At 39.1% G+C, this 25,760-nt stretch overlaps 1 protein-coding gene and 1 pseudogene across 1 annotated transcript in view; one reads left to right on the forward strand and one right to left on the reverse strand.

Moving 5' to 3' along the window:
• Window positions 1-25,760, forward strand: part of MYH10 (myosin heavy chain 10) — a 146,299-nt gene that overhangs the window by 2,447 nt on the left and 118,092 nt on the right. The window contains 2 exon segments of the mRNA XM_036033012.1: window positions 4,332-4,707; window positions 22,415-22,571. Of these exon segments, the coding sequence (XP_035888905.1) occupies window positions 4,332-4,707; window positions 22,415-22,571 (533 nt within the window).
• Window positions 10,918-12,154, reverse strand: LOC118502092 (annotated as a pseudogene).

Here is a 25,760-nt window from a genome sequence, read left to right on the forward strand (position 1 = left end):
GACTTCAACAGTAGTGTTACACAATTGGAACAATTCTGTTTTAGTTTATCTGTCTTACAGGGATTCTGTATCATGGAATATTTATCCATCATCTTTGTTTGACTTTTTGTACAAGATATTCATAAAATTGAATTGTTTTCTAGGATCCATACTGATAGTAGGTACTGGGAGGCAGTTGAGAGATTTTCTGTGCAGCAATTCTTTGGGAGTGGGAGGGAGTCAGGAGCGTGTGCACCTAAAACCAATGAAGGGCGTGGGGTTTGGACTACACAGATAAATGATTTAACTCTAATTAGGCAGTTATTTCAAATAATGCCAAGAACCGTTGCATTATCTTTATGTCTCCTGCAAGGAGGTTCCTATTTATTCTCACCCCCTCCCAAGTATAAGGGTTTTTTCTTTCTATAAAATATAGAGCATTTTCCACATTCTGCAGGTATGTCGATTGGCTGAGCCTCTGCTCTTGAAGCCATAATTGATAGGGTTTTTATTTAGTAGAGAGATACTATATAGTGCCCTTGAAAATTTCCTCCCTCTCATCTTCCATTGTTGGAGAATGAACCCAGGAGCTGAACTCAGGGTTTAGTCCCAGCTCTGCTACTTGTTAGTTCTGTGATCTTGGGCTGGTTTTTGGCTTTCTCTGTACTTCAGGTTCCTCATCAGTAAAAGGAAGATACACATAGTACCTACCTGATAGGGCTACTGTGAGGATTCAGTTGATATATATAAACTGCTTAGAATAAATAGTGTCTGGCCATAATTGGTGATATATAATAACAGTATTTGCTATTTAAAAAATTGTGGTGTTATCCTTTCTGCAAGGCAAAGCATTTGGGAGTGGTTCACTGTTAAATACCAGTTTTATCAAGATTGGGTTCCAAATATACAACAGAATGAAAAAAATACAACATATTTGCCAATCACAAGTGAAGAGTAAAAATGAACCAAAAAAATCTTCAGTGGCTTCGTGAACACTGTAAATTAAACAACAGTTTGAATGCCTACTACCTGCTAAGCCCTCTGGGACATGCAAGGGAGAGCAAGAAAAATGCCAGAAGGGGCAGCACAGAATATTAGAAGGATGAGGATTAAATTGCCAGATTGACCTGAAAAGAATTTCTGAAAGGATGTCATTTGGGTCAGGATTTGAAGGCATGGTAGGGTTTTGGTTGTAGAGGAGAAGCCTACTGTGAGAGGGTAAGGACTGCTTATGTAATGTTTGGTCAGTGTGTCTAGGTCCCCTCATTGGACTAGGGAGTAGACCAAGTGTTTACCATATAGCAAGGGACAAGAAAATGTCCTCACAGTGTTTAGTTCATTGTAGGAAACTCTGGAAAAGTAAAGATATGTAGTCAATCCCACTACCCAGTGAGGACCCATGAATAAGTTGCTCCTCCTTTAAAAAAAGTATATATATATATATATTCTCCACCTACAAAACCAGGAACATTTTGTAATTACACTTTTGTGATCTATTAGATTTTTCTTAAATTATAAGCATTTCCCCACCAAATAGTACTGATTTAATCAATTTTAAATTCATAACTTACTTTTTAAAAAAAGACCTGCTCTAGAAATAATCTAAGTTATTCTAATGTATAGGCACCTGCTAAATTTAAGCATACCCAATGTAAAATTTAAGAGCTGTGTGTGGGCCTGCTGGCAGCAGGACAGTTAGTTTCCTAAGTGTTATATGGGATATACAGTTAATACCTGACAAGAATAATAAGACTAACTTGTTATTGTGTTTCATTATAGTTGGATATTTTCACTTTTGATAGACTATCCTTTAGGCAGGGTGTGTGTCTGAATGTCTCCAAATTCATCTAGGATAAGTCCCACTTCAAAGGCATGCCTCCTTCTTAGCAGTGTTTAATGTAAAAGACAGAAAACTTGTTAATAATCTTACAGAGTAGTCCCTAGAGATACTGGGCTTTTGAAACCATTCTTCAGACAGATTGTACATGTGTCCATGAATATTTCCTATAAGAAAGCAAATGCCAGTTTGGTTGAAAAGCATGTTAGCAGTTTTATTTGTAGAAGTCTTAATATTACGTGTTTTGGGATTTTTTGTCATTTCATTTTGTGATTTTTGTGTTATCCAATTCCATTATCCTTAAAACATTAGCACAGTCTTTAAATCTTGGTATGAATTAGCCTGGAACATTGGTTTTCAACCTTTTTTTTCCTACCTCAAATACCTGTTAATAACAGTGGCTCACCAGGGCAGCCAGAGAACTATGGAGCAGTAATTCTCAGTGTGCTCCCCAGACCAGCAGTATCAGCATCATCTGGGAATTTGTTAGAAATGCAAATTACAGTCCTCCACCCCAGATTTACCTAAACCAGAAATTCTGGGGATGGGGCCTGGCAATCTGCGTTTTAATGAACTTTGTAGGTGCTGCTGACTGGTATACATGCCAGAGTTTGAGAATCGCACTCTAGAGCAGCGGTTTTCAACCTTTTTCATCTCATGGCACACATAAACTAATTCCTAAAATTATGCAGCACACCAGAAATTTATTTTTTGTCAATCTAACAAAAAACAATAGGTATGATCTTGATTCATTCACACTGAATGGCTGTTGTTGTGTTGACTGTTGTGTGAGGGACAAAAGGCCAGTGCCCCTGACTAAGTAGTCACATATTGCATGTTTTAAAAATGCTTGGGGCACACTGGTTGAAAATCTGCTGCTCTGGAGCATGGGTGTTCATGATGCATTATAGTGTAACAAATAATTTCTGAAGACTCTTAGTTATTGCATTCTGGTAAATTCTTACTAGAGGGAAAGGGATAGAATCTGTACCCACTATCAGTGATGATTAATCTTTTGGACACAAATAGATCCCTTTAAGAATCTGAAGAAAGTCACGAGTCTCTCCTTTTAGAAAAGCACTCACACGTATACAGTAAGTGTACAACATTTGTATACCATTTCAGCTTGAAATTTATATATGGACTCAAGGTTAAGAACCTCTTAACTTTGGACTACTTTATGGTAAACCTCTTAGCCTTCTATCTTGTGTACAAAGAATCCCCATCATTTGGGGGTGGGAGAAGTTGGGAGGATTTGATAGAGCAAGAGCAGATACTCAGTTGGTGTCTTGCATTGATTTGGATGAAGTCATAGATGGAATCCATGCTTATGAAGTTTGTAAATTGGAGTAATAACAAAAGTGTTTAATGATGGTATTGGATTCCAAAATGATGTTGTCAACTAGGAACAATTAGTCACATAAGAAAGGTGAGTGAGTAATGTAACCCTTGTCATTTGATCCAAAAAGCCAATTGCGTAAGTATAAGAGGCCGGGAGGTGACTTAGAACAGCACATATGGAGGTTTGGCTGACAGTTCATTGTGAGCCAACAGTGAATGAATGCTAAATATACCAATTAGGTCTTGAGATACATTAATTGTAGAAGTCACAGAAACTGCTTTCCCTAGTGTGGCCCTATGCTTGTTAACGGTTCCTTTTTTTCTGTAGTGGTGAGACTATATCTGGAGTATTATGTTTACTTCTGGGTCCCATGCTCCAAAGGGGCATAAGCACATGGAGTCTGTTTAGAGACAAGAGCTCAGGGTAGTGGAATGAATCTTGATGAATGATGGAATGCTGAAGAGACAGAGGGAGTAGGAGCAGCTGCAGGAAGGGGAGTGGAGACCTGAATAGCTACCATCACATACTTGAGAGGCTGTTGTGTGAAGCCAGGTTACGCCTGTCCTCCGTGGCTTTATTTGATCATGTTAAGACCACGTTGGCCATAGGTAAGCTATACGGGGCCTGCTAGGGGTATTTGTAAGGCAGAACTTTGAGTGTGTTGTCTGAGGGTAGAATGGTAGGCCTGTTTGAGCCTCTCTGCTTTACTCTTCTGGCCTTCCTCATGTGCTCTATAGCTATATCCTGGTGGTCAAACTAATTCTGGTACCACTCCATAGGCTTTTCATTATGAATCGTTTTCTTTTTCTTCATTCTCCTTTCCCTTCTTAACTCTCTGTTTGATTTGTGGTGAGGGTGAAAGAGGAGATGAAGAGGAAAAAAGGTCAAACTGGAACTTTACTTTTTCCTTCTGCTTGTTTTTCAGTCCTCAGTAACTGAGGGCATGTCTTGAGTGGTCTTCAGACGACCAGAGTCATAATTTGTGGTCACCCCTGAAATTTACCTTGGAAACTCGGTCAGTATGGCTATAAAGAGGAATACCCCAGCTTCTTAACTCAAAGTGTATGCTTTCTGTTTACCAAAGGTTTTGTTTTCAGTTTTTTAGGAGAGGGAAATTTGTGGATCATTTTATATTTTTAAGTATCTAACTTTATCCTTCTCCTCTTTTCATAGAGGCGATTGCTCTTGGATCCTTGTGTTTACAATGGCACAGAGAAGTGGACTTGAGGATCCAGAGAGGTATCTCTTTGTGGACAGGGCTGTCATCTACAACCCTGCCACACAGGCTGATTGGACTGCTAAAAAGCTAGTGTGGATTCCATCGGAACGCCATGGCTTTGAAGCAGCTAGTATCAAAGAAGAACGGGGAGATGAAGTTATGGTGGAGTTGGCAGAGAATGGAAAGAAAGCAATGGTCAACAAAGACGACATTCAGAAGATGAACCCACCTAAGTTTTCCAAGGTGGAGGATATGGCAGAATTGACGTGCTTGAACGAAGCTTCTGTTTTACATAATCTGAAGGATCGTTACTATTCAGGACTTATCTATGTAAGTATGCTCTCTAAATAAACATGTGAAGTGTGGTGGCTGGGAATTAATGTAATTTACACCTACGGTCATAATCAAATGAGAATGTGGACTACTCACACTCTCTATTTAACATTTCTATTAAAGATAGTCTTGCTCACCCCAAATCTTGCTGTGCTTTAAATTTTAACACATAATTTTAAATAATCTAGTCTGCAATTAAATAGACTGAATGGTATGTGAAGACTTCTGTGGTATTGCTCTGGAGCATAATAAGATGGGGGCAGCATGTGGCAGAAAGACCAGGGAGTTTCCTGGGGGACTAAGAGTTGCATTGACAGTAGGATGCAGGCAGCAAATTGGTAGGAAATCCAGTGTGTATCCAGGAGTGGGAAGTAGAAGGGCTGCAAGCTTAGACGTTCAGCGAAGAGGAAGAACATGTTCACTGGGTACAGGAAATGGGAAAGATGAGGCTGAGGTTTTTAAGAGGAAACAGTTCAGGGTAAGATTGAGGCTGGGGTTGTCCTGTGGTTAGCAGTCCACTGTGCGTATGTGGCAGTCACTCACAGTAGCACTGACCATATAAAAGTTATTGAAAATAATAAGGGATAAGGTAGAGAGGAAAAATACAGGCCAGGTACTGAAAAAATCAAGAGTGACAAACAGGTTTAAAGGGATAGTAGATGCAGTTGGCAAAGGTGTAAAGAAGGTGGAATAGCTAGAACTTAGAATGAAGAAAAGTAGAGAGAAACATTGACATTGTAGTGTTCTGAATTGGGAAAAGAATTTTGTGCAAGGGTCATGATAGTGAAGCTCATGGGTAACTCAAAACTTCAACAGGTCAGAACTAGCTTTACCGTAGGAATTAGTTTATTTAGTGACTACTTACTGAGCACCTTCTGCTGGGGAGAGTGTTGTGGACAGGACCTTCCTGATACATTCTATACAGAAATGAAACTCGACAGAGTGAATAGGAGACCGACTTTCCACAGCAGGTCAGTGAAGGCTCTTTGAGAAGGTAGCATTTGACCTAGAATATGACAGATAGGAGGGAGCTAGCCATGGGAAAATCTGAGAAATGAATAGTTCATTCATGACCTTTGCCAAAGAAGTTTCAAGCAAGCCCAATGGGGTCTGTCTGTCTGTCTGTCTCTCTCTCTCTCTCCTGCCACAAGGCAGGATGTAAAGTAAGAGAGCAAGAGGCACCAGGTTTGGGAAGGTGGCTTGAGGGGAATGGGAAAGGTTTGGAAAAGAAGAGAAGCCAAAGATAAGAAAACAGTTGGGGAGTAGCATTGAAATCCAGCTGAGACTGAATGGCATGTGCACAGGGACCACGTTTTTGCCTGGCTGTGTGGTTTTGCCAGATTTGTAGGCTTGCCCCAGGTCTGTGAAGGCGGGGAACCCGTTCACTGTTGTGTCACCACAGCTAGCAGTTCCTTTCTCTCCTCTCGTCAAACAAGGCAAAGGGTCTGGAGCAAAGGTAGTGGGAGTGAAAGAGGGAGAAAACTGGAAAATTAAGAGTGTGGTCAGATCATAATGTTGACAGCAAAGATTTAAGCTGTGGGTCAGTTTTGGATGACAAGTGGTGCAGTGACCTGTGCAAGGCTGGAAGTGTGACGGCACAACCAAAAAGCCACAGAGGACTGGAATGTGGAGAGGAGCCAGGCTCCCTTTCGGCCAGTCTTCACTTCGATTCCCCACCTTGGCCCTGGTAGGTTCCTGCAACCAGGAGAAAGAGGGAGAAATGGAAAGGGGAAGGAGATTGTGGCTGAAAGACAAGGGGTGAGGGAAAAGACATTTTATTTGTAGTCAGACTTCATGATTCTTCTACAGCTTTCTTTGCAAGTACCTCTTACTAAGTTTGAGTTTTTCCAACTTAACTCAGGTACAACCTGAGTGAATTTCTGGGTTTCCTTTCAAAAGCACGGACCCCTTGATCTTTAAAGAAGGAAAATGAGAGTTTTTCTCGAAGTACTAGGGTCAAAGCAGAAGGGAGGTTTGTGAGGATTATGTCTGCAATTAATGGAATGGAGAAAGGGTTTCAACCAAAGGTTCAAGTTGGAGCACCCGACTCTAGAGAAATCCTATATTAAGAGAATGGGGCTGTGGGCAGCCGTGATTGCTGGCGTTGTGATGCGTATGTGTAGAGCTTTGGAATTAACCAGTCAGTTGAATTGATCAATTGAGGTGCCAAGATAAAAACACTCTAATAACTTGCATTGGACCTTTTTGGACATACATATTTCTATAGATAAGATACAATATATATTCATTTAAATAAGTTGGTTATTCACAGGTTTAGTTTCCTTATGTTTTCTTTTATTCTCCCCAACATACATCTTATCTTCTCATCCAATATTCATTTTTTCTAATAAAATAATTTAAGAGTTGTGAATATCTCCTCTGATACTGATTTAGATTACCACACATGTTTTGATCTGTAGTATTTGTATTATTTAGTTCTAAATAGTTTCTAATTTCTATTATGATTTCTTCTTTAACCCATGAATCATTTAAAAGCATTCTTTTAAAAGTTCCAAATGTTGGTTTTTCAAATTATCTTTTTGTTACTTTTAAATTAACTGCATTGCAGTCAAAATTAATTACAACTGACAACAGTATATCGTCAGTTTTTATGACCATTCAATATGTGTTGGTAAAGAAGGCATATTCTGTTATTATTACATGTGGAGTTTATGGTCCTTAGACTAAGATTTTTAATTGTTTAAATCTTCTGTAGTCTTACTAAGTTTTATCTGCTTGGTCTATCAGTTGCTGAGAAGTATCTTAAAATCTTCCAGTGTGTTTTATTAACTAAGCATGCATTCCTAAACAATACAGTTGAGTTTTGCCTATTTATGAAATTTTTACATGAATGAATGTTATGTAGCCCTTTGTGTCTATTTTTTGTTTGCTTGGCATTACATTTTAAAGATCCATCCATATTGCTTTGTGTTGTTACAATTTAGTAGTTCTCGAAGCGTGGTCTGTGCACTCCTAGGTTTTTCCCCAAGATTCTTTCGGGGGATCTGCGAGATCAAAACTATTTCCATGATTGTGCAAAGATGTTACTTGCCCTTTTCACTGTTGTCATTGGTAATGATATCAACAGTGACAAGGCAGTGGTCAGGAAACTGTTGACACATTATCATGAAAGGCAGTGACCCCACTAGGTATGGTGACCTAGTGATCATTTTAATTCAGTTTCACTCAAGAATGTCTTCGATAACACTCCTCCCTGGAGCATGCCCATACCTATGTATCTTCCCCTGCAGGCGAGCATCTCCTAAACTCAAAGGGCCCCCACGAGACTTGCAACCAGGGGAGCAGTGGGCTCTGGCAGCTCCTCCCGGTTGACCCCCTGAGCCTGTCTCTGAGGCCTCTCTCTCTGAGTTTCTGATGAGCTGACAGCAGCCCCGCCGAGAGTCTCATTGCTTCTCCTGTCCTGAGCTTTTCCTTGTTTCACTATCCCCAGCTTTCATAAACGTACTTTCAAAATAACAATAAAAAATTTAAAAAAGAATGTCTTTTTTTTTTTAAGATTTTATTTATTTATTTTTTAGAGAGGGAAGAGAGGGAGATAGAGAGAGAGAGAGAGAAACATCAATGTGCGGTTGCTGGGGGTCATGGCCTACAACCCAGGCATGTGCCCTGACTGGGAATCGAACCTGGGACACTTTGGTTCCCAGCCCATGCTCAATCCACTGAGCTACGCCAGCCAGGGCTAAGAATGTCTTTGATAAAGCAGAGAAATGATTGGTTCCATTAACTCTTAACCCTTGAGTACCCATGTGATGAAATGGTAAGTATGCATTAAGGACTCTGCTGCGTGTTGAACTATGAGGGGTGCCCTGAGGAAAAGCATGTAATTATTTAAGTTGCAAGATAATTTGCTACTTTTTAAACAGAATGCCATTGTTATTTTATAGAATGACTAGTGGGCAAACTGTGGCTCCTTCCATTGCAGTATTTGGCAGACATTTTCTTGAATATAAACAAAACAAGCCTGTCACTTTAAAGAAAACAACTGATTGTATTTGTTGCCAAGGATAAAATTTGAGTTTTCATGTGAAAGTTAAAATTTGGAGAGACTTGTGTCTACTACTGTGATCTTAATATTGTTACTTAAAAGCCTTTTTGATGAGATAGATGAATGCAATTATAAGTGCAGTGTCATCATTTGGAAGACTTTCATACTTCAGTGAATCTGTTTTCCAAGTAATGTGTGGAGATGTTCCAAAATCATGCGTGGGTAAAAGATTCTGTTCAACATGCAAGATAAAGATGGTGGATTTCGATGAACACAGCATGAAAAGTTCATCAAAAGGTTTTCAGAAGCTACACTACCTCTTATCATTAAGAAATGGTCAGTTGTTGAGTTTTGGTGTAGTATCAAAGAAGAATATCCACCATTAGTTGAAAAGACTGTTTAACCATTTCTTCCTTTCCAACTGTATACCTGTGTAAGGCCGACTTTCTTCATGTGCTTCAGCCAAAACAAAACACCACAACAGACTGAATGTGCAAAAAGGTATGAAAATTGTGCTGTTTTCTGTTAAGCCAGACAATAAAAGATTTGCAAAAACATAAAACAGTGCCACTCTTCTTACTTTTGTTTTAGAAAACATAATTTTTAAACAAACAATAAATGTTACTTACATTAACCTGTATTCACTGTTATTTAAAATGAATATGTATACATTTTAAAAACTCAGTTACACAAAACAAAATGTCTTTGGAATCTTTTTCTAAGAGTGTAAAAAGAGCCCTGAAATAAAAAAAAACTTTGAGTTTTTTGTTCATTTTTATTTGAATATAATATTCCATTATACTTTTTGTTATTGTTGTTTTGTTAAAGAGAGGGAGAGAAGCATCAGTGTGTGGTTGCCTCTCATGAGTTCCCCACTGGGGACCCAGCCTGCAACCCAGGCATGTGCCCGGACTGTGAATCAAACCAGTGACCCTCCGCCTCTTAGGCCAGCACTCAATCCCTGAGCCACACCAGCCAGGGCCCATTATAAGATTTTTTTAACCCATTTTTAAAAATCCAAATGTTTTTGGACATTTGTTTTTCGCAGTTTAGAAGCTGGAACATTACGAACATTGATTGGTTTAGTGAACAGCGTTGGACACGTGCCTAGTGCATATAAGCATGCCTTCCTGGAAGGTATAGAACTAGGAGTGGGATTCCTGGATGTCAGAATATGCATATTTTTAACTCATACTTTGAGCTTTTTTAGATAACATCTGATTTAGTCAGACTCTAACCGGAAACAGAAGGCCATCAAAGTAGATATTCTGAGAGTTTCATAAGGGGACAATTTACAAACATGTGGGTAGAATTTAGAAAACAAATGCTAGTTGTACAGTATCCAGTTCTAGTGGTGGCTGAGAGCCCTTGATACAACTTGATCTTAAAGGAGCAATAGCAAAGAGCTGTTGCCTCAACCAGAAGAGGGTAGCTGTGTGGAAAGGGCTTCCTGGTAGGAATTGTTTCCACAGCTCATGACAGCTGGCAGGGAAGATCCTGGGGCATAAATGTCCTGTCTCCTCTCACCCTAAGTCTCCTGCTAACGTCTCAGCTGGGCAAACTCAGTTTGAAGCCAGAGGAGAGGAGAATTTGATGATATATATTTTAGGTCATTCTCAGCCCCTTTGCAATTGAATTTGTGTACAGTGAAAGATTAATGTTCTTTTCCAAATGGCTCTCCAGTTGACCCAGTGCTATTTAGTGAAACTCCAGTCTCCACGCTCTGACATGTCACCTTTGTTATAAACCAGGTGTTCATAAATTTGTTGACTCCCTCTTCTGTTTCCTGGGTCTGCATGCTTGTGTTTGGACCAGTAGACAGTGCTATTTAAAAATGGTGTTCTAAATGTTCCTTTTAATTGTTATCATTATGTACAAATACAGTTGCTGTATATTTCTTTTGTAGATGAAAGTAAATCCAGATCTATAGATAAATTTATAAGAGTTTGAGCCAAAAAATTTGAGGACTGACCCAGAGCAAAATCCCAAAAGATTGAGAAAATGCCCTGGAGAATGGCAATTTTGCAGTTTCCTTCCTTCCTTCCTTCCTTCCTTCCTTCCTTCCTTCCTTCCTTCCTTCCTTCCTTCCTCCCTTCCCCCCTTCCCTCCCTTCCCTCCCTTCCCTCCCTTCCCTCCCTTTTCTTTCTCCTTCCTTCCTTCCTTCCTTCCTTCCTTCCTTCCTTCCTTCCTTCCTTCCTTCCTTCCTTCCTCTTTTAAGTCAGGCTGTGGCCAGTTTTATTAAAGAAAAATTTTGCATGATTTAGTTTCACCAGTCTGTTCTGACCTGCTTCTGATGCCTGAATCACGTGGATCAATGATAGCTAGTGTGCGTACTTGGTAGTATTTTCTACACGCTGTGCCCAATTCAGTATCATCGCCACTTTAGTGATGGGCAGCAGTCTTCGCCAACATGGTGTAGTGCTCTAGTTCAGAGTTCTTCAAGGCTGGACATTGTTGGCGAGCACGACCAGTTTCTCTTTGCCTTGTCTGATCATCACAGTCTGCTTGTACCCCACCATGTACTTTCCACTTTTCATAACAAGTTGGAGCCTAGAGTCGATAGATTCCAGTGACTTTTTCATTTTCTTTGCAGCCACCATCTTCCTGCCTTAGGAGCAGGATGGCCCCTAACCGAGAGAAGCCTTTTTATACATTTGGAATCAAAGGAGGTCACATGCAATCCATTAGTAGTAAAGAGGTGGGAGAAAACCAGAGAGAGATGTCTCCAGGATTGGATAAAAAGCAAAATGGAGAGATACATACTTGTTTTACATCAGTGGGTACAGGATAGGTAACATTGAACTTTTCCAGTAAACAGGTGGTATGGGACAACAAGACAGTGAATTTTGGGGTCATCCTGTGAAGGAGGGTGGTTTTGCCTCTGACATGTCTGGAAAAGATAGTTACTGACATTCCAAGGGTATGTTCTCTTAGATGCACAAAAACAATGGACAGGGCTCCCTTAAGGCAAAGATTGACGTTTTGTTAAGGCATCTATAGGCCCAGAACATGACTGCCCCATGACCCACCCAGGTAGGAAATTTACCATCAGACCATTCTGTGTGGTTGCATGGTGCCTGCCCTTGTCAGACTTGCTACAAAGCCCTGTTTTCCATTCACACTTGAACTTGCTTTATTGCACTGTTCAGGACCCTCAGTAAATAAATGCATGCTGAATAGAAGGACTGATTGGAGTCATCTTTCTACTATTTCTGATCTCAGAGGGAAAGCTTTCAACATTTCACCAGCAAGAATGATGTTTGCTGATGAAAGGAGACTTGACTTGGGGTGAATACACAGTACAGGGTACAGATGATGCACTGGAGGATTATATGCCTGAAATCTATATAATTTTGTCATCCAATGTCACTCCAATAAATTCGGTTTTAAAAAAATACCATTTGGAGAATTCTTACACTGTTCTTCAGTTCTCAACAACATCTTGTGTGTGTGTGTGTGTGTGTGTGTGTGTGTGAGAGAGAGAGAGAGAGAGAGAGAGTTTCAAGTGTTAGAGGCATTCATGAGAACAAATATCCAATATGGTAAAACACCCCAACAATAAAACTTACTTATATTTCTTTCTGTAATCTATGAAACATTCATGAGGCTCAATGATCGTGAAAGATATTTTCTTAGTAAGAATAGAATTCTAGATGAGTTCTCTTGTGTTCTGTGTGGTAACTGTTTTATGGAAGGTCACTGACAAAGAATAAAAGGCAATGTAAACTACTTAATTTCTACCATTTTAATTGACATAAAACATTAACCTATGTTTTAAAAAATGCAGAATAAAAGTTTGTTAAATTAATAAAAAATGAATGATCTTTGCAATGAACTATTACTCAGCCATAAAAAAAAATGAACTCTTGAGATTTAGAACAACATGGATGGACTTAGAGGATATTATGCTAAGTGAAATAAGTCAAACAGAGAAAGACAAGTACCATATGATTTCACTTATATGGATAATCCAAAATACAAACAGTGGTCACCAGAAGGGAGGGGAAGGGAGGGGGCTCGGGGGATCGGGTGAAAAAGGTGAAAGGGATTAGAGAGTACAAATTGCCAGCTATGAAAATAGTCACAGGGATGTAAAGTAGAGCATAGGGAATATAGTCAGTAATACTGTAATCATTATTTATGGTGTCAGAAGGGTATTAGACTTATCAGGATGTTCACTTTTTTAAAGTATTTTTTATTGATTATGCTATTACAGCTTTCCCAATTTTTCCCCCCTTATCCCCCCTCCACCCTGCCCCCCAACCCTCCAGCATCCCACACCCCTTAGTTTGTGTCCATGGATTGTACATATAAGTTCTTTGAGTCCTCTGTTTCCCATACCATTTTTTATCTCTCCCCACCTATTTTATGCCTACTAGTTATGCTTCTTCCCTGTACCTTTTCCCCCTAGTCCTCCCTTCCCCCTCCCCCTGAACTCCCTCTGTGTGATCTCCATTTCTCTGATTCTGCTCCTGTTCTGGCTGTTTGCTTAGTTTTGTTTTCATTATTTTTCTTTTAGGTTCATTTGTTGATAGTTATAAGTTTGTTGCCCTTTTATTCATATTTTTTATTTTCTTTTTCTTAGATAAGTCCCTTTAATGTTTCATATAATAAGGGCTTGGTGATGATGAACTCCTTTAACTTGACTTTACCTGGGAAGCACTTCATCTGCCCTTCCATTCTAAATGAAAGCTTTGCTGGATAGAGTGATCTTGGATGTAGGTCCTTGCCTTTCATGACTTCAAGTACTTCTTTCCAGCCTCTTCTTGCCTATAAAGGGATTGAGAAATCAGCTTGTAGCCTTATGGGAACTCCTTTGTAGGTAACTGTCTCCTTTTCTGTTGCTGCTCTTAGGATTTTCTCTTTGTCTTTAATCTTGGATAACTTAATGATGATGTGCCTTGGTGTGTTCCTCTTTGGGTCCAACTTCTCTGGGACTCTCTGCTGGGCTTCCTGGATCTCCTGGAAGTCTATTTCCTTCATGAGATTGGGGAAGTTTTCCTTCATTATTTGTTCAAATAAGTTTTCAATTTCTTGCTGTTACTCTTCTCCTTCTGGCACCCCTATAATTCAGATATTGGAACATTTCAGGTTGTCCCAGAGAGCCTTCAGCCTCTCTTCATTTTTCTGGATTCTTGTTTCTTTGTTCTGATCCAGTTGGATGTTTATTTCTTCCTTTTTTCCAAATCGTTGCTTTGAATCCTGGTTTCCTTGTCACTGTTGGTTCCCTGAATATTTTGCTTTATTTCATTTTGGGTGTCTTTCCTTTTTTCGACCAAGCTCAATCAGTTCTGTGAGCATTTTAGTTACCAGGGCTTTAAATTCTCCATCAGTTAGTTTTGCAATGTCCTCGTCACTTAGTTCTGAGGTTTTGCTGTGTTCTTTCATTTGGGTCATATTTCTTTGTCTTGGTGCCCCTAGGATGGTCACTTCTTAAGTTATATAAATGTGTAATCACTATGTTGTACATCTGAAACTAATATATCATATGTCAACTGTAATTGGAAATTAAATTTAAAAAATGTTTTAAATGATGTTCGCTATAGTTTTTATTTTGAATATTCTTTTATCAGATTAAGAGAAGTTTCATTCTACTCTTAGTTTTTACCTGCATGGATGATAGTGTGATTTTTCTGGTTATTTTGTAATTGTGTTGAATTTTAGTGTTAAAACTAGCCTTGCAAGGACCCAAGTATTCTTTTTTATATATACACTTTATATGTATTACTAGATTCCTAGATTCTGTATTTTGTTTGTGATTTTTGCATCTAATGAGTGAGGCTGACTTAAAATTTTCCTTTCTTGCACTGTCCTTGTCATATTTTGCTAGCAAAATTATGCTGGTTTTATAAAATGAATTGAGTAATAGTTTATCTTCATGTGTTCTCTGGAAGACTTTGGATAGGATTTATGTTATTTCTTTTAAAATAATATAGTTTTCTTTGTGGGAAAAGTTTTTCGTCAATAGTTGTATCAGTTTTCGTAACTTTTTCTAGGAATTTGTCCATTTTATCTACATTTTCAAATTTATTGGTGTAAGGTTGTTCATAATAACCTCTTATTTTCTGCAGGATTTGTAGTGATGTTCATTTTCATTTCTGATACTAATAATTTGTTCTTTTTTTTTTTAATGAGTCTCATCAGAGGTTTATCCATGTTATACGGACAGAAAGGGGCTGCATGCTAACCCTGATAAGCTCACGGAGGCTGCATGATGGCCTCACAGACCCAGAGACCAAAGTAGTCACCTGGGATGGTCTGAAATGAAAAACTTTGTAACTAAAATTAAGTCATGGCAGGCAGTTGTGTCCTAGGCTGGAATTTTCCCTGACAAAAGTCAGTCTTGACCTTAACTGGGCCTGTCTTGTCTTTTTTTTTTTTTTTTTTTTGCATCTACAATAACAAACCTTTGGAATGTCTGTCATATTTCCTTTTCCCAGACCCCTCCAATGCACAGGCCCCACCCCTGGGGCAGACCCCAGTCTCCTCATGGTTATTGTTGTGTCCATTGCTGACTGTTAACCACCCTGTGCCCACCTATCTAAAAGGCTGTCCATCATTTTACTTTTTATCCAATCCCAGAGGTTTCAGCAATGGCTTTCGTGGAACCTACTTACGTCTTCTCTTTTGATCATAATGTATAAAATAAGGTGCAAAACTGCCATTTTCCAGAGCATTTCCTCAATCTGTTGAGGCTCTGCTTCCCAGCAATTGTTGTTAGTTGGCTCAACTAAACTCGTAAAAATTCCTACAGGTTTGGCCATTTCTTATGTTGGCAGTTATTAGTCTTTTCAAAGAACTGACTTTGTTGGTGCCCTCTGCCTTCCCTCCCTTCCTCCCTCCCTCCCTTACCTCCTTTCTTCCTTCCTTCATCCAACTGCTGTATTCTTCACCTATCTTGTCTACCTTTAATACATTTACTTCATTTCTTTTACAGTCATCTGCTGCATGATGTTTTGGTCAGTGATGAGCTCTGTATATATGACCGTTGTCTCAAGATTATAACGGAAGTGAAAAATTTCTATTACCCAATGAGGTAGGACTGTCAGAGCACAAGGCATTACACAAATGCTCACCATTGTGTTACAGCTGCCCACAGTGTTCAGTACAGTAACATGCTGTACGGGTGTGTAGCCAAGGAGCTTATAGGGGAACAGAATTGTGTCACCCCAAAATATGTCCCTGGCTTCAGGATTATTTTAGGCCGATTAATTTTTAAGAAACAGCAGACTTGGGAGAAGCTCTGAAAGCCACATGCAGTTACCTTTTGTAAAAGGTGACTCAAATTTGTAAGGGAGATCTCCGCTTGTCACGGCGCCTCCCTCCTGTACTGGACGAGGGCGTGACCTTGTCTCTAGAAACTCGAATCAATTCAGAATACTTATATCGGCATAACAACCTTACTGTGTTTACTGTGCTTCTTTTCCCTAGTAAGCTTCCATAAATGACACCCCCACCCCGAAATTTTCTTTTGTCTTCAGCTGAAGATGGTATTTAAGGTAGTGGCTTCAGCCATTTTGGCAAATTACTCAGTTTTCCTGGGTCTTCCCATGTATACGGGAAGTATACATGTTACTAAGCTTCCATTTGTTTTTCTCCTGTTAATCTTTTATCGCAAGGATGTCTCAGCCAGGATCCCAGTCAAAGAGAAAATTATTTTTCCTCCTCTGCAGAGCGGTAGGCTGCGCCATGCAGCCAGGCGTGCAGCGGTTATCGCACCTAGGTCTGCGTCAGTGCGCCCTGTGATGTTTGCACGGGACACGGTCCCCTGGCGCCATGTTTCTCAGGTGTGCCCTTCTCGTAAGTGGCCACCATGCTGTACCATTAACCTAAAAATAAAGGGCCAAAGTGAGAGACAACATGAATTTATTTTGAGATTTTAAAAAACAGCTGTTTGGAAAGCACTGATCTAGGCAGATGCCCTAATAATACTCCCGTTAGGAGACAAAGGCAGGGGCATTTATGAGAAAGGGAAGGGGAATAACCACGTCAGTGGACGGAAGGCGTTTCTATAGGTGCAGATAAGCCAACTAGTGACTAATTTGAAAAACGTTTTTTAATTTTTCAGTCTGGTAGTTAATCAGTCCTAGTAGTCATAATATCTGATTTCTTGTCATCTTTGCAAATGATTGAGATACAGTGCTTTTTAGGTTCAGTCCAAAGGTTATTCTGCTGCTTTAACGTTCTGAAGCTTTGAGGCATACGATCTTCAAGGTAGTTCCTCCAGGATGCAGCTCCGACTCCATTTGAAGTGGGTCTGACACACGCACGCACACGCACACAGAGTCCGGCAGAAGTAAAACCTGCTTGAGCGTGGTTGGTAGGGTGATAATATGGATGTAATAATTTACAGTTTTAATTTGAACATTTCACCTAAAGTGTCATATGGTGTACTTGAGTGTGATATTGTTATGGGTATAGAAGTATATGCTTGTGATTTTGTAATAAAAAGGGGCATTATTTGTGCTGGATGCTGTATTTTTTTTTATACTTTCTATGGGGTAATTTGTTCATTATCTAGTTTTTGAGATGGATACTTAGATCACTGATTCTTTTTTCAGCTAGTCATTTTCTAATAAGTACTTTAAAGGCTATACATTTTATTCTAAGTAATAAGCTTTAGCAGTATTCTACAAGTTTTAATGTGTTTTGTTTTTATTGTCATTTGGTTCAAAATAATGAGGATATCTTTGTTGCCTTCACAGGCTATTTAGAACTAAATTGCTTAATTTCCAAACACCAGATGATTTTCAGATTTATTTTGTTATTTCTAATATAATCCACCCTTGGTCAGAGAACATACCCTGAATAATTTTAGTCCTGAAATGTATTAGACTTGCTTTGTGCTCCTTCTTCTGGTCAGTTTGGATAAGGGGTCATTGTGCACTCGAAAAACATATACGGCCATCATTGGATGCAATATCTCTTACACGTGCATTGTCATTCAGTCTTACGTGTTCCTACGATTTTTTATTTTTATCTGCTTGTTCCATATTACTGTCTTTGTTTCTATTTTTAGTTCTGTCAGTTTTCTGCTATATACTGCTGAAGTTATGTTACCATGTATGTACAAATGTGGAATTTTTATGTCTTTCTGGTGAATCATCATGATTTCTTTTACTTTTTTTTAGAGAGAGGGGAAGGGAGGGAGAAAGAGAGGAAGAGAATCATGAATGGGTGAGATACGTGGTTGCCTCTTGCATGACCCCAACTGGGGACATGGCCTGCAACCCAGGCATGTCCCCTGACTGGGAATCAAACTGGCGACCTTTTGTTTCACAGTTCACTCACTCAGTTCCCGCACTCAGTTCACTGAGCCACACCAGCCAGGGTGATGATCTTTATTTTCAGTGTGCAACTTTGTCTGACATCAGTATTAGCTTGGACCTCAGAGCCCTTAAACTCCATTTACTCCTCCCTCCCAAAGTTATGTGCCACCGCTGTTTAACGCTCTGTGTTTTAAAACCCACAAGATACTTATTCCTTCTCAGTCAGTACCTATTTAGTCTTATCCATTTACTTTCTACTGCTTTTAATTTTTTCCTACATCTCTTAGCTTTCATCTTTTAGAAAGGCTTTATTTGTGTGACGCTGTCTGTGTTTCATCTTCATTTTAAAGTTCTTTGTTTCCCCTTGTTTAGAATTTCAAGCTGGCAATTATTTCCTTTTAGCCTTTAGAGATACCACTGCAGTGTGTTATCCCTTCCACTTTTAATTTTATTTTATTTTATTTATTTTTAGAAAGAGGGGAAAGGAGGGAGAGAAACATCAATGTGTGTTTGCCTCTCACACACCCACTACTGGGGACCTGGCCCACAACCCAGGCATGTGCCCTGACTGGGAATCAAAACGGTGACCCCTTGGTTCACAGGCTGGCACTCAATCCACAGAAGTACACCAGCCAGGGCCCTCCACTTTTTTATGTTGAGAATTCAACTTATTGTTTTATTGCTATTTCTTTAAAGATAATTCTTTTTTTCACCACTCCCCCCCTCCCTTGGTTGTTTCTAAAATTTTCTCTTTGCCTTTGGCTTTCAGCAGGCAGTTTTACTCTGATGTTCTGATGTGCTTAGGTAAGGTGTGGTGTGGAGTTTTTTTGTTTGTTTGTTTGTTTTTGTTTTAATACATTCTGGTTGGAGTTTATAGTGTTTTTGAATCTGTGCTTTGATGCCATTTGTTCTGGAAAATTCTTAGCTGTTATCTCTTCACATATGCTTCTACTCCATCCTCTCTTTTCTTCTTTCTGGACTCAAATATCTTGTATTTCAGGCCTTTTCATCATATCCCATATATCTCTCACATTCTTCTATATTTCCATCCTGTTTTCTTCCATAGATATTTGCTTCTAATTAAAATGTCAAGTAACTAATTCCTCAGCTGTATCTAATTTGCTGTTACACACAGCCACTTAATTTCTTTTTGTTAAAGATTTTATTTATTTATTTCTAGAGGGAGGGGAAAGGAGAAAGAGGGAGAGAGGAACATCTACCAGTTAGTTGCCTCTCTCACAGGAGCCAGCTGAGGATGTGCCCTGACTGGGAATCGAACCAGTGACCTTTTGGTTCACAGGCTTTAGCAATTTAGTATTTCCAACTACTTACTAGGCATTCTACTGGCCTCATCTATTATAATGAATCTTCTGGTAATATACTCCAGTCTCAAAATGTTAAAAGCGATTCAGTATTTTTCCCACAAATTAAATTCTTTTTCTTGTCCAACAGTAACTTTTCTAGTCTCTAAAGATTATAAACCCTTGAGTCTTTAACTTGTATCTTAAATAGTTTTTCTCTATTCAGACTTACTGAGTACTGTTTAGTCTCCATCCAGCTTTCTCCGTGACTCATCCCTTCTCTGTTCTTGTATTGCTTTTTCTCTCATCGAGGCTGTTCTGGTGCCAGGACTGTTCCGCAGTCTCCATTTCCTGCTTCTCACCTCTTGCCCTTCACTCTGTTTTCCACATGGCTGCCAGATTTATACTGTTTCAAAAATGCTTCTTTCTTTTCATCACTCTTCTGTGCTGAACCTCTAATACCTAATCACTGATAGAGGACAACATCTAAATTGTTCAGTGTGACCTTTTAGGCTCATTACCTCTCACATTCCACTGTACAAACAATTTTCAGATAGACTGGACTTCTCACTCTGCCTTGGATATATCCTATCACCAACTTTTATGCTCTTACTATTTTAATAGGGTTTCCTTTATCCCAGCTTTTGACCTCATAGTCTTTCAAAAGAACATCAAAGATATCTAGGTCTGAATTTTTGTACCTAGTCTTCGAGTTTCTGAAAAGATGGCCATGGGTTTCAGTGCCTGGGGCTCATGTGTTCTTCAGTAGTTTATTTATAATTTCTATAAATCTTTTTCTGTTTGTACCACTTTCTTTTTAGTACCGTATATTGTGTCTTTCTTTTTTTTTTACTGTATATTCATTGTCTTCATCTCTAGAGTATGTGTTTTTAAATACTTCAGTGGAGTTTACTTTGAACTTTAGGGTGTCAAAGAAATTACTGAGACATGCTGCTCTCCTACCACGTGCATTGGGGAAAGACAGAAGCGATACCTATCAGTCATGCAGGAGCCTAACATTTGAGCTGATTTTCTAGATAGAAGTTACTTCTTTAAGCACTTTAATTTAATATTTCCACTTAAACATTTATTACTGCCTCTCTTTGGCACATGTAGGATACTGATGATTATTTAACCTTGTTTTTTGATGACTTACTCATATTTGTGAGACTTACTCATTTTTGTAATCCTAGTCCTCAGAAAAGTACCCAACACATGGCAGGCACATGTTAGAATTATTTCTGAATAAAGATATCATTGTTACGATTTGTTACCATGTCATACATATAGAATGTATGTTACTGGGAGCTTCTTTTTTTTCCTTTTTTCTTTTTGCCAGTCTGTAATTATTTGTTTCTTGTAAAAGTAAAGTAGAAAATCTGTAGCTTCATAAAGTTATATATATATATATATATATATATATATATATATATAAAATCATTAAGATGTACAGTTTTGATTTGTAAACTTTACTGTATATAAATAAACCCAATAACAAATTATTCAGATTGCTTCTCCTCAGCTGTTTCACTTTTCTTGATACAGTCTTTGTTTTTATTGTCCCTCAGTGCCTCTTAGTCACAGGGGCAGCGGAGAGAGGCTAGACTACTAGGTGAGAGACTTGATTAGGGAGAAAGAGCCAAGTCGATGGTGTGAGAGGCCCAGGAGTTGGCCAGGGCTGTCTAGCTCTGTGCTGCACTATGAGAAAGCCAGCAGTCTGAAGACCTAAGTGGTCAGCAAGGGAGGGGCAAGGACAATCATTACTGTGGCTCAGGCAAACAGGGGACACGTGTCCATCTCATTGCTTCAGATGTAAGGCAGACAGCTCAGTGACCTTCGGCGGGGACTCTGCTCTTTGTCCTCTCCTATAGCTCTGATCTAGATAAGGAAGGGCCATCCATGTTAGAGCCTTCCATTGTGAGTTAAGGAAAGCTAGAGAACAGCTACAGAGACAGTTCTGAGCACACTTAACAACCATTTCTGGCAGGGTTTCAGCCTCTTGTTTCAGCATTAGTAACTGCAGTATTCAAAATAGAGTGGTCTCTAGAGTGCCTTCTGGTGGCAACCGCCAAGGGTTTCAGCCCTTCCCAGCACAGCTGTTGGTTAGGGTCTCCCTTAGTGCCTTCCGGGGAGGCAGGCCATGAGCCAGATGCCATCACTTCTTGTCCTAGGTTAGTGTCCTCCTGCCTTTAGATTTGGTTTACCCCAACCACCTTAAATTAAAAAAAAGGTCTGCATCGTAATGCGACTGAGTGTGCTTTCCAAGTACCTTCAGTCCCTCAGGACTGCAGCACCTGGCAGCAGTCCTAACTGACCTTGTTTTTCTGTGTAATTCCCAGGGTCAGTTTTGCAGATTATTCTCAGAAATCATTCCATGTGCAACTACACCCCAAAGTCAAAAGTGCTCAAAGTATCTGTTCTGAGTACTGATATGGATCAGGAAAGGATTGTATCTTCTAGACTAGTGGCTCTTAAAAGTTATTGAGGACCCCCAAAGAGATTTTGTTTATGGGGGTTATATTTATTTATATTTACTGTATTAAAAATTAGAGCAAAATTTTAAAATAGTTATTCATTTACTTAAATAAATTCACTTAACTATATAACAAGTTAATGTAAATTATTTTTATGAAAACTATATTTTTAAAAAATCAGAAGAGTGAAAAGTTTTCTACTTTGTGAATCTCTTTAATAATCACCTTTTCAGATAATTGTGGATATTCTTTTTTGGTAGAATACCCAACTTAAATGGTATTTTCTTAAAGATTATTTACAATGTGTAATCTGAAACTATGTTAATGAACTTTTCATACCTAGTACTCTTGGGAAAGAATGAACGTGAAAAGGCAAATAACGTTGTTTGAACCTTATAGTAGCCCTATGAAAACATGAAGCATATATTATTATTTCCACTTTACAGATGAGGGATTGAATCCAGGGCAGACTCACTTAATAATCTCTCTGTGACAGAACTACTTGTGGTTTGGAATTGCATTTTGTGGGCTAGATTTAATTTTGGGAATAGATTAATTATCCAAAGGATAGAGTTTCCCTGTTCAAATTACTGTGTGAATTCCATTTGTCCCGTATATGCATTTTGTAAACATTGTATTTTATTTTTATTCTAGACTTATTCTGGACTCTTCTGTGTAGTCATAAATCCTTACAAGAATCTTCCAATTTACTCTGAGAATATTATTGAAATGTACAGAGGAAAGAAACGTCACGAGATGCCGCCACACATCTATGCTATATCTGAGTCTGCTTACAGATGCATGCTTCAAGGTAATTGGGAACGTTAGCACACTAAATACTTAAAATTTCTTAAGTGTGGTTAGGTATTTTACTAGATACTAGTTTTTTCAAAAAAAAGATTAAAATTTAAAAAATCTTTTTTAAAAGATTAAAAATTAAAGTAATGTTATTGTAAAAATGTATGAATTCTTAAGATTAGAATGGGTGAAATGGCTATACTTATAGGAAGCTGGCATGTTTGTTTCTTCATAAATACTCCATGTTAATTTTTATGTTAAAAAGCATCTAGTTTTTAGACATCTGGTCAAGGTTGAGGTATAAGTAGACACAGCTTTGCCTCCTTGCACAACCATATAGAAAGAATTACAAGTAGATCTAAAAAAAAAAAAAACAACCCACCCAGAATCGTGGGTTAATCGTCAGAAATCAAGCTGTAGGGAAGTCTGACAACCAGGGATTTAAAGAAGCCACATTCATGCAGATGGCTAGTAAGAGGGGCATAGTCACAGAGAAGGGTGGAGATCTGGTGTGGCAGGGAGAGGCGGGGGTGGCATAACAGACAATTCCACATTCACATGTGGTAGACGAAAATTGGGAAGGATACCTTGGGAGCCAGCAATCCCAGCCTCGGGCCCAGCACACAGCTCAGGGTCCCAGCACTGGGAAGATAGATCCCCATAACTTCTGACTATAAAAACCAGTGGGGCAGCAGAAGAAACTGCCGGATTTTCAGGAGACTCAGCTTAAAGAGCCCACACTGACTTAGAACATCTGTACACGTACCCATTCTAGGATTCACCACCAGGGCAACAGCTGGAAGGGCACCAGTCACATATGGGAAGTGGGTGAAGTGACTGGAAATGGGGCAAGTGCCAGGCAGATCTCCAGAAACCAGGCAATGGCATTGTCCCCTCCCCCTATACAGAGCCACAAAGCAAAGCAATTTGCCCTGCCTTGGCAATTACCTAAGGCTCCACCCCACACAATTTATACACAGGTAACTTTTCTACCATAGGCCATACTACTAAGATAGAGAATCAAAGCACCCCTACCTAAAACACACAAATAAATACAGGGAGGCTGCCAAATTGCGGAGACAAAGATATAGCCCAAATGAAAGAACAGAACAAAACTCCAGAAAAAGAACTAAATGAAATGGAGATAGGCAGCCTATCAGATGCAAAGTTCAAAACACTGATCATCAGGATGCTCAAAGAACTCATTGAATAGGACAACAACATAAAGGAAGAAATGATGGTTACACCAACTAAAATAAAGAAAAACCTACAGGGAACCATCAGTGGAGGGGAGGAAGCCAGGATTCAAACCAATGTTTTGGAACATAAGGAAGAAATAAGCTTTCAACCACGACAGCAAGAAGCAAAAAGAATAAAAAAAAAAAAAAACAAGGGTAGTATAGGGAGCCTCTGGGACATCTCCAAATGTGCAAACATCTGAATCAGAGGGGTGTCAGAGGAGAAGAGGAAGAGCAAGAAATTGAAAACTTATTTGAAAAAATAATGAAAGAACACTTTCCTAATTTGGCAAAGGAACTAGACGTACAAGTCCTGGAAGCACAGGGAGTTCCAAACAAGTTGGACCCAAAGAGGACCAGACCAAGATACATCATAATTAAAATGCCAAAATGTTAAAGAGAGAATCTTAAAAGCAGCAAGAGAAAAGCGGAGTTACCTACGAAGGAGTTCCCAAAAGACTGTCAGCTGATTTCTCAAAAAGAAACTTTTCAGGCAAGAAATATTCTGAATGATGAAAAGCAAGGACCTATAACCTAGATTACTCTATCCAGCAAAGCTATCATTTAGAATGGAAGGGCAGATAAAATGCTTCCCAGACAAGATAAAGCTAAAGGAGTGGATTATCACCAAAAACCCTTATATAAAATGTTAAAGAGACTTACCTAAGAAGAAGATAAAAACTATGAACTTTAAAATGGCAACAAATTCACAACCATCAATAACTGAATTGAAAAAAACAAACTAAGCAGATAACCAGAACAGGAACAGTATCATAGATATGGAGATCATTTGGAGGGTTATCAGCTAGGAGGAGGGAAGGGGATAATGGGGGAAAAGGTGCAAGGATGGGGAGGTTAAGAATAGTATAGATAATGGAGAAGCAAAAGAATTTATATGCATGACCCATGGACATGAACTAAGGGGGGATTGCTGGAGGAAAGGGGAGTACTGGGCAGAGGGGGGGAAGGGGGAAAAATTGGGACAACTGTAATAACGTAATAAAAAATTGTTTTCAGCCCTGGCTGGTGTAGCTCAGTGGATTGAGCGCGGGCTGGGAACCAAAGTGTCCCAGGTTCGATTCCCAGCCAGGTTACATTCCTGGGTTGCAGGCCATGACCCCCAGCAACCGCACATTGATGTCTCTCTCTCTGTCTCTCTCTCTCTGTCTCTTTCTCTCTCTGTCTCTGTCTCTCTCTCTCTCTCTCTGTCTCTCTCTCTCTCCCCCACCTTTCCTCCCTAAAAATAAATAAATAAATAAAATCTTTAAAAAAAAAAAAGAATAAAGAGCTGAAGTTTAAAAAAAATTGTTTCAAAAGCATCTAGTTTGTATATACATTTGATCTCCACCACAATCTAGTATAACAAAAGCTCTTTAGGTTTTAAAACCAACAGGAAGGGCCAACAGGAAGAAAATAGAAAAGGTGAATGCTTCACTGGGGAAATAAAAATTATGAACTATTTCTGATTTAAATGCATGTAAAACAGACAGCAAAAGTTAAAACCTATGTGTTGAATTGGTTGGTTTTGATTGTTTTCTTTTGGGTTTAGAATGAAATAAAAATTTGAAGAATCATTCATTTGAATCATGGCTTTAAACACAGTGGTTTTTGGAGGGATGTGTTTTTAAAAAGACAAAATGTAGCAGTTTTGAATGCATTTAACATTGCTCAAAAAGGCTGCGTTAGACGTGGGACTTCCTAGTGCTATGTGAAGTCTTTTATAACTCCCCCATCTCCTTTTATTTCTTTAAAAATAAATTCTATAAAGTATATTAAAATCTATGTGGTTCATATACAGTAGTTGCATGATCATCAGGAAGTAGGATACACTTGCCCTGGCTGCTGTGGCTCAGTGGATTGAGCACCATCCTGCAAACTGAATGCTGGTTTGATTCCCAGTCAGGGCACAGGCCCAGGGTGTGGGCCAAGTGTCCCCGGTTGGAGGAGTTTGAGAGGCAACCAAT

The sequence above is a fragment of the Phyllostomus discolor genome, chromosome 8 (genome assembly GCF_004126475.2).
Source record: "Phyllostomus discolor isolate MPI-MPIP mPhyDis1 chromosome 8, mPhyDis1.pri.v3, whole genome shotgun sequence".
In the NCBI taxonomy this organism is placed as follows: domain Eukaryota; kingdom Metazoa; phylum Chordata; class Mammalia; order Chiroptera; family Phyllostomidae; genus Phyllostomus; species Phyllostomus discolor.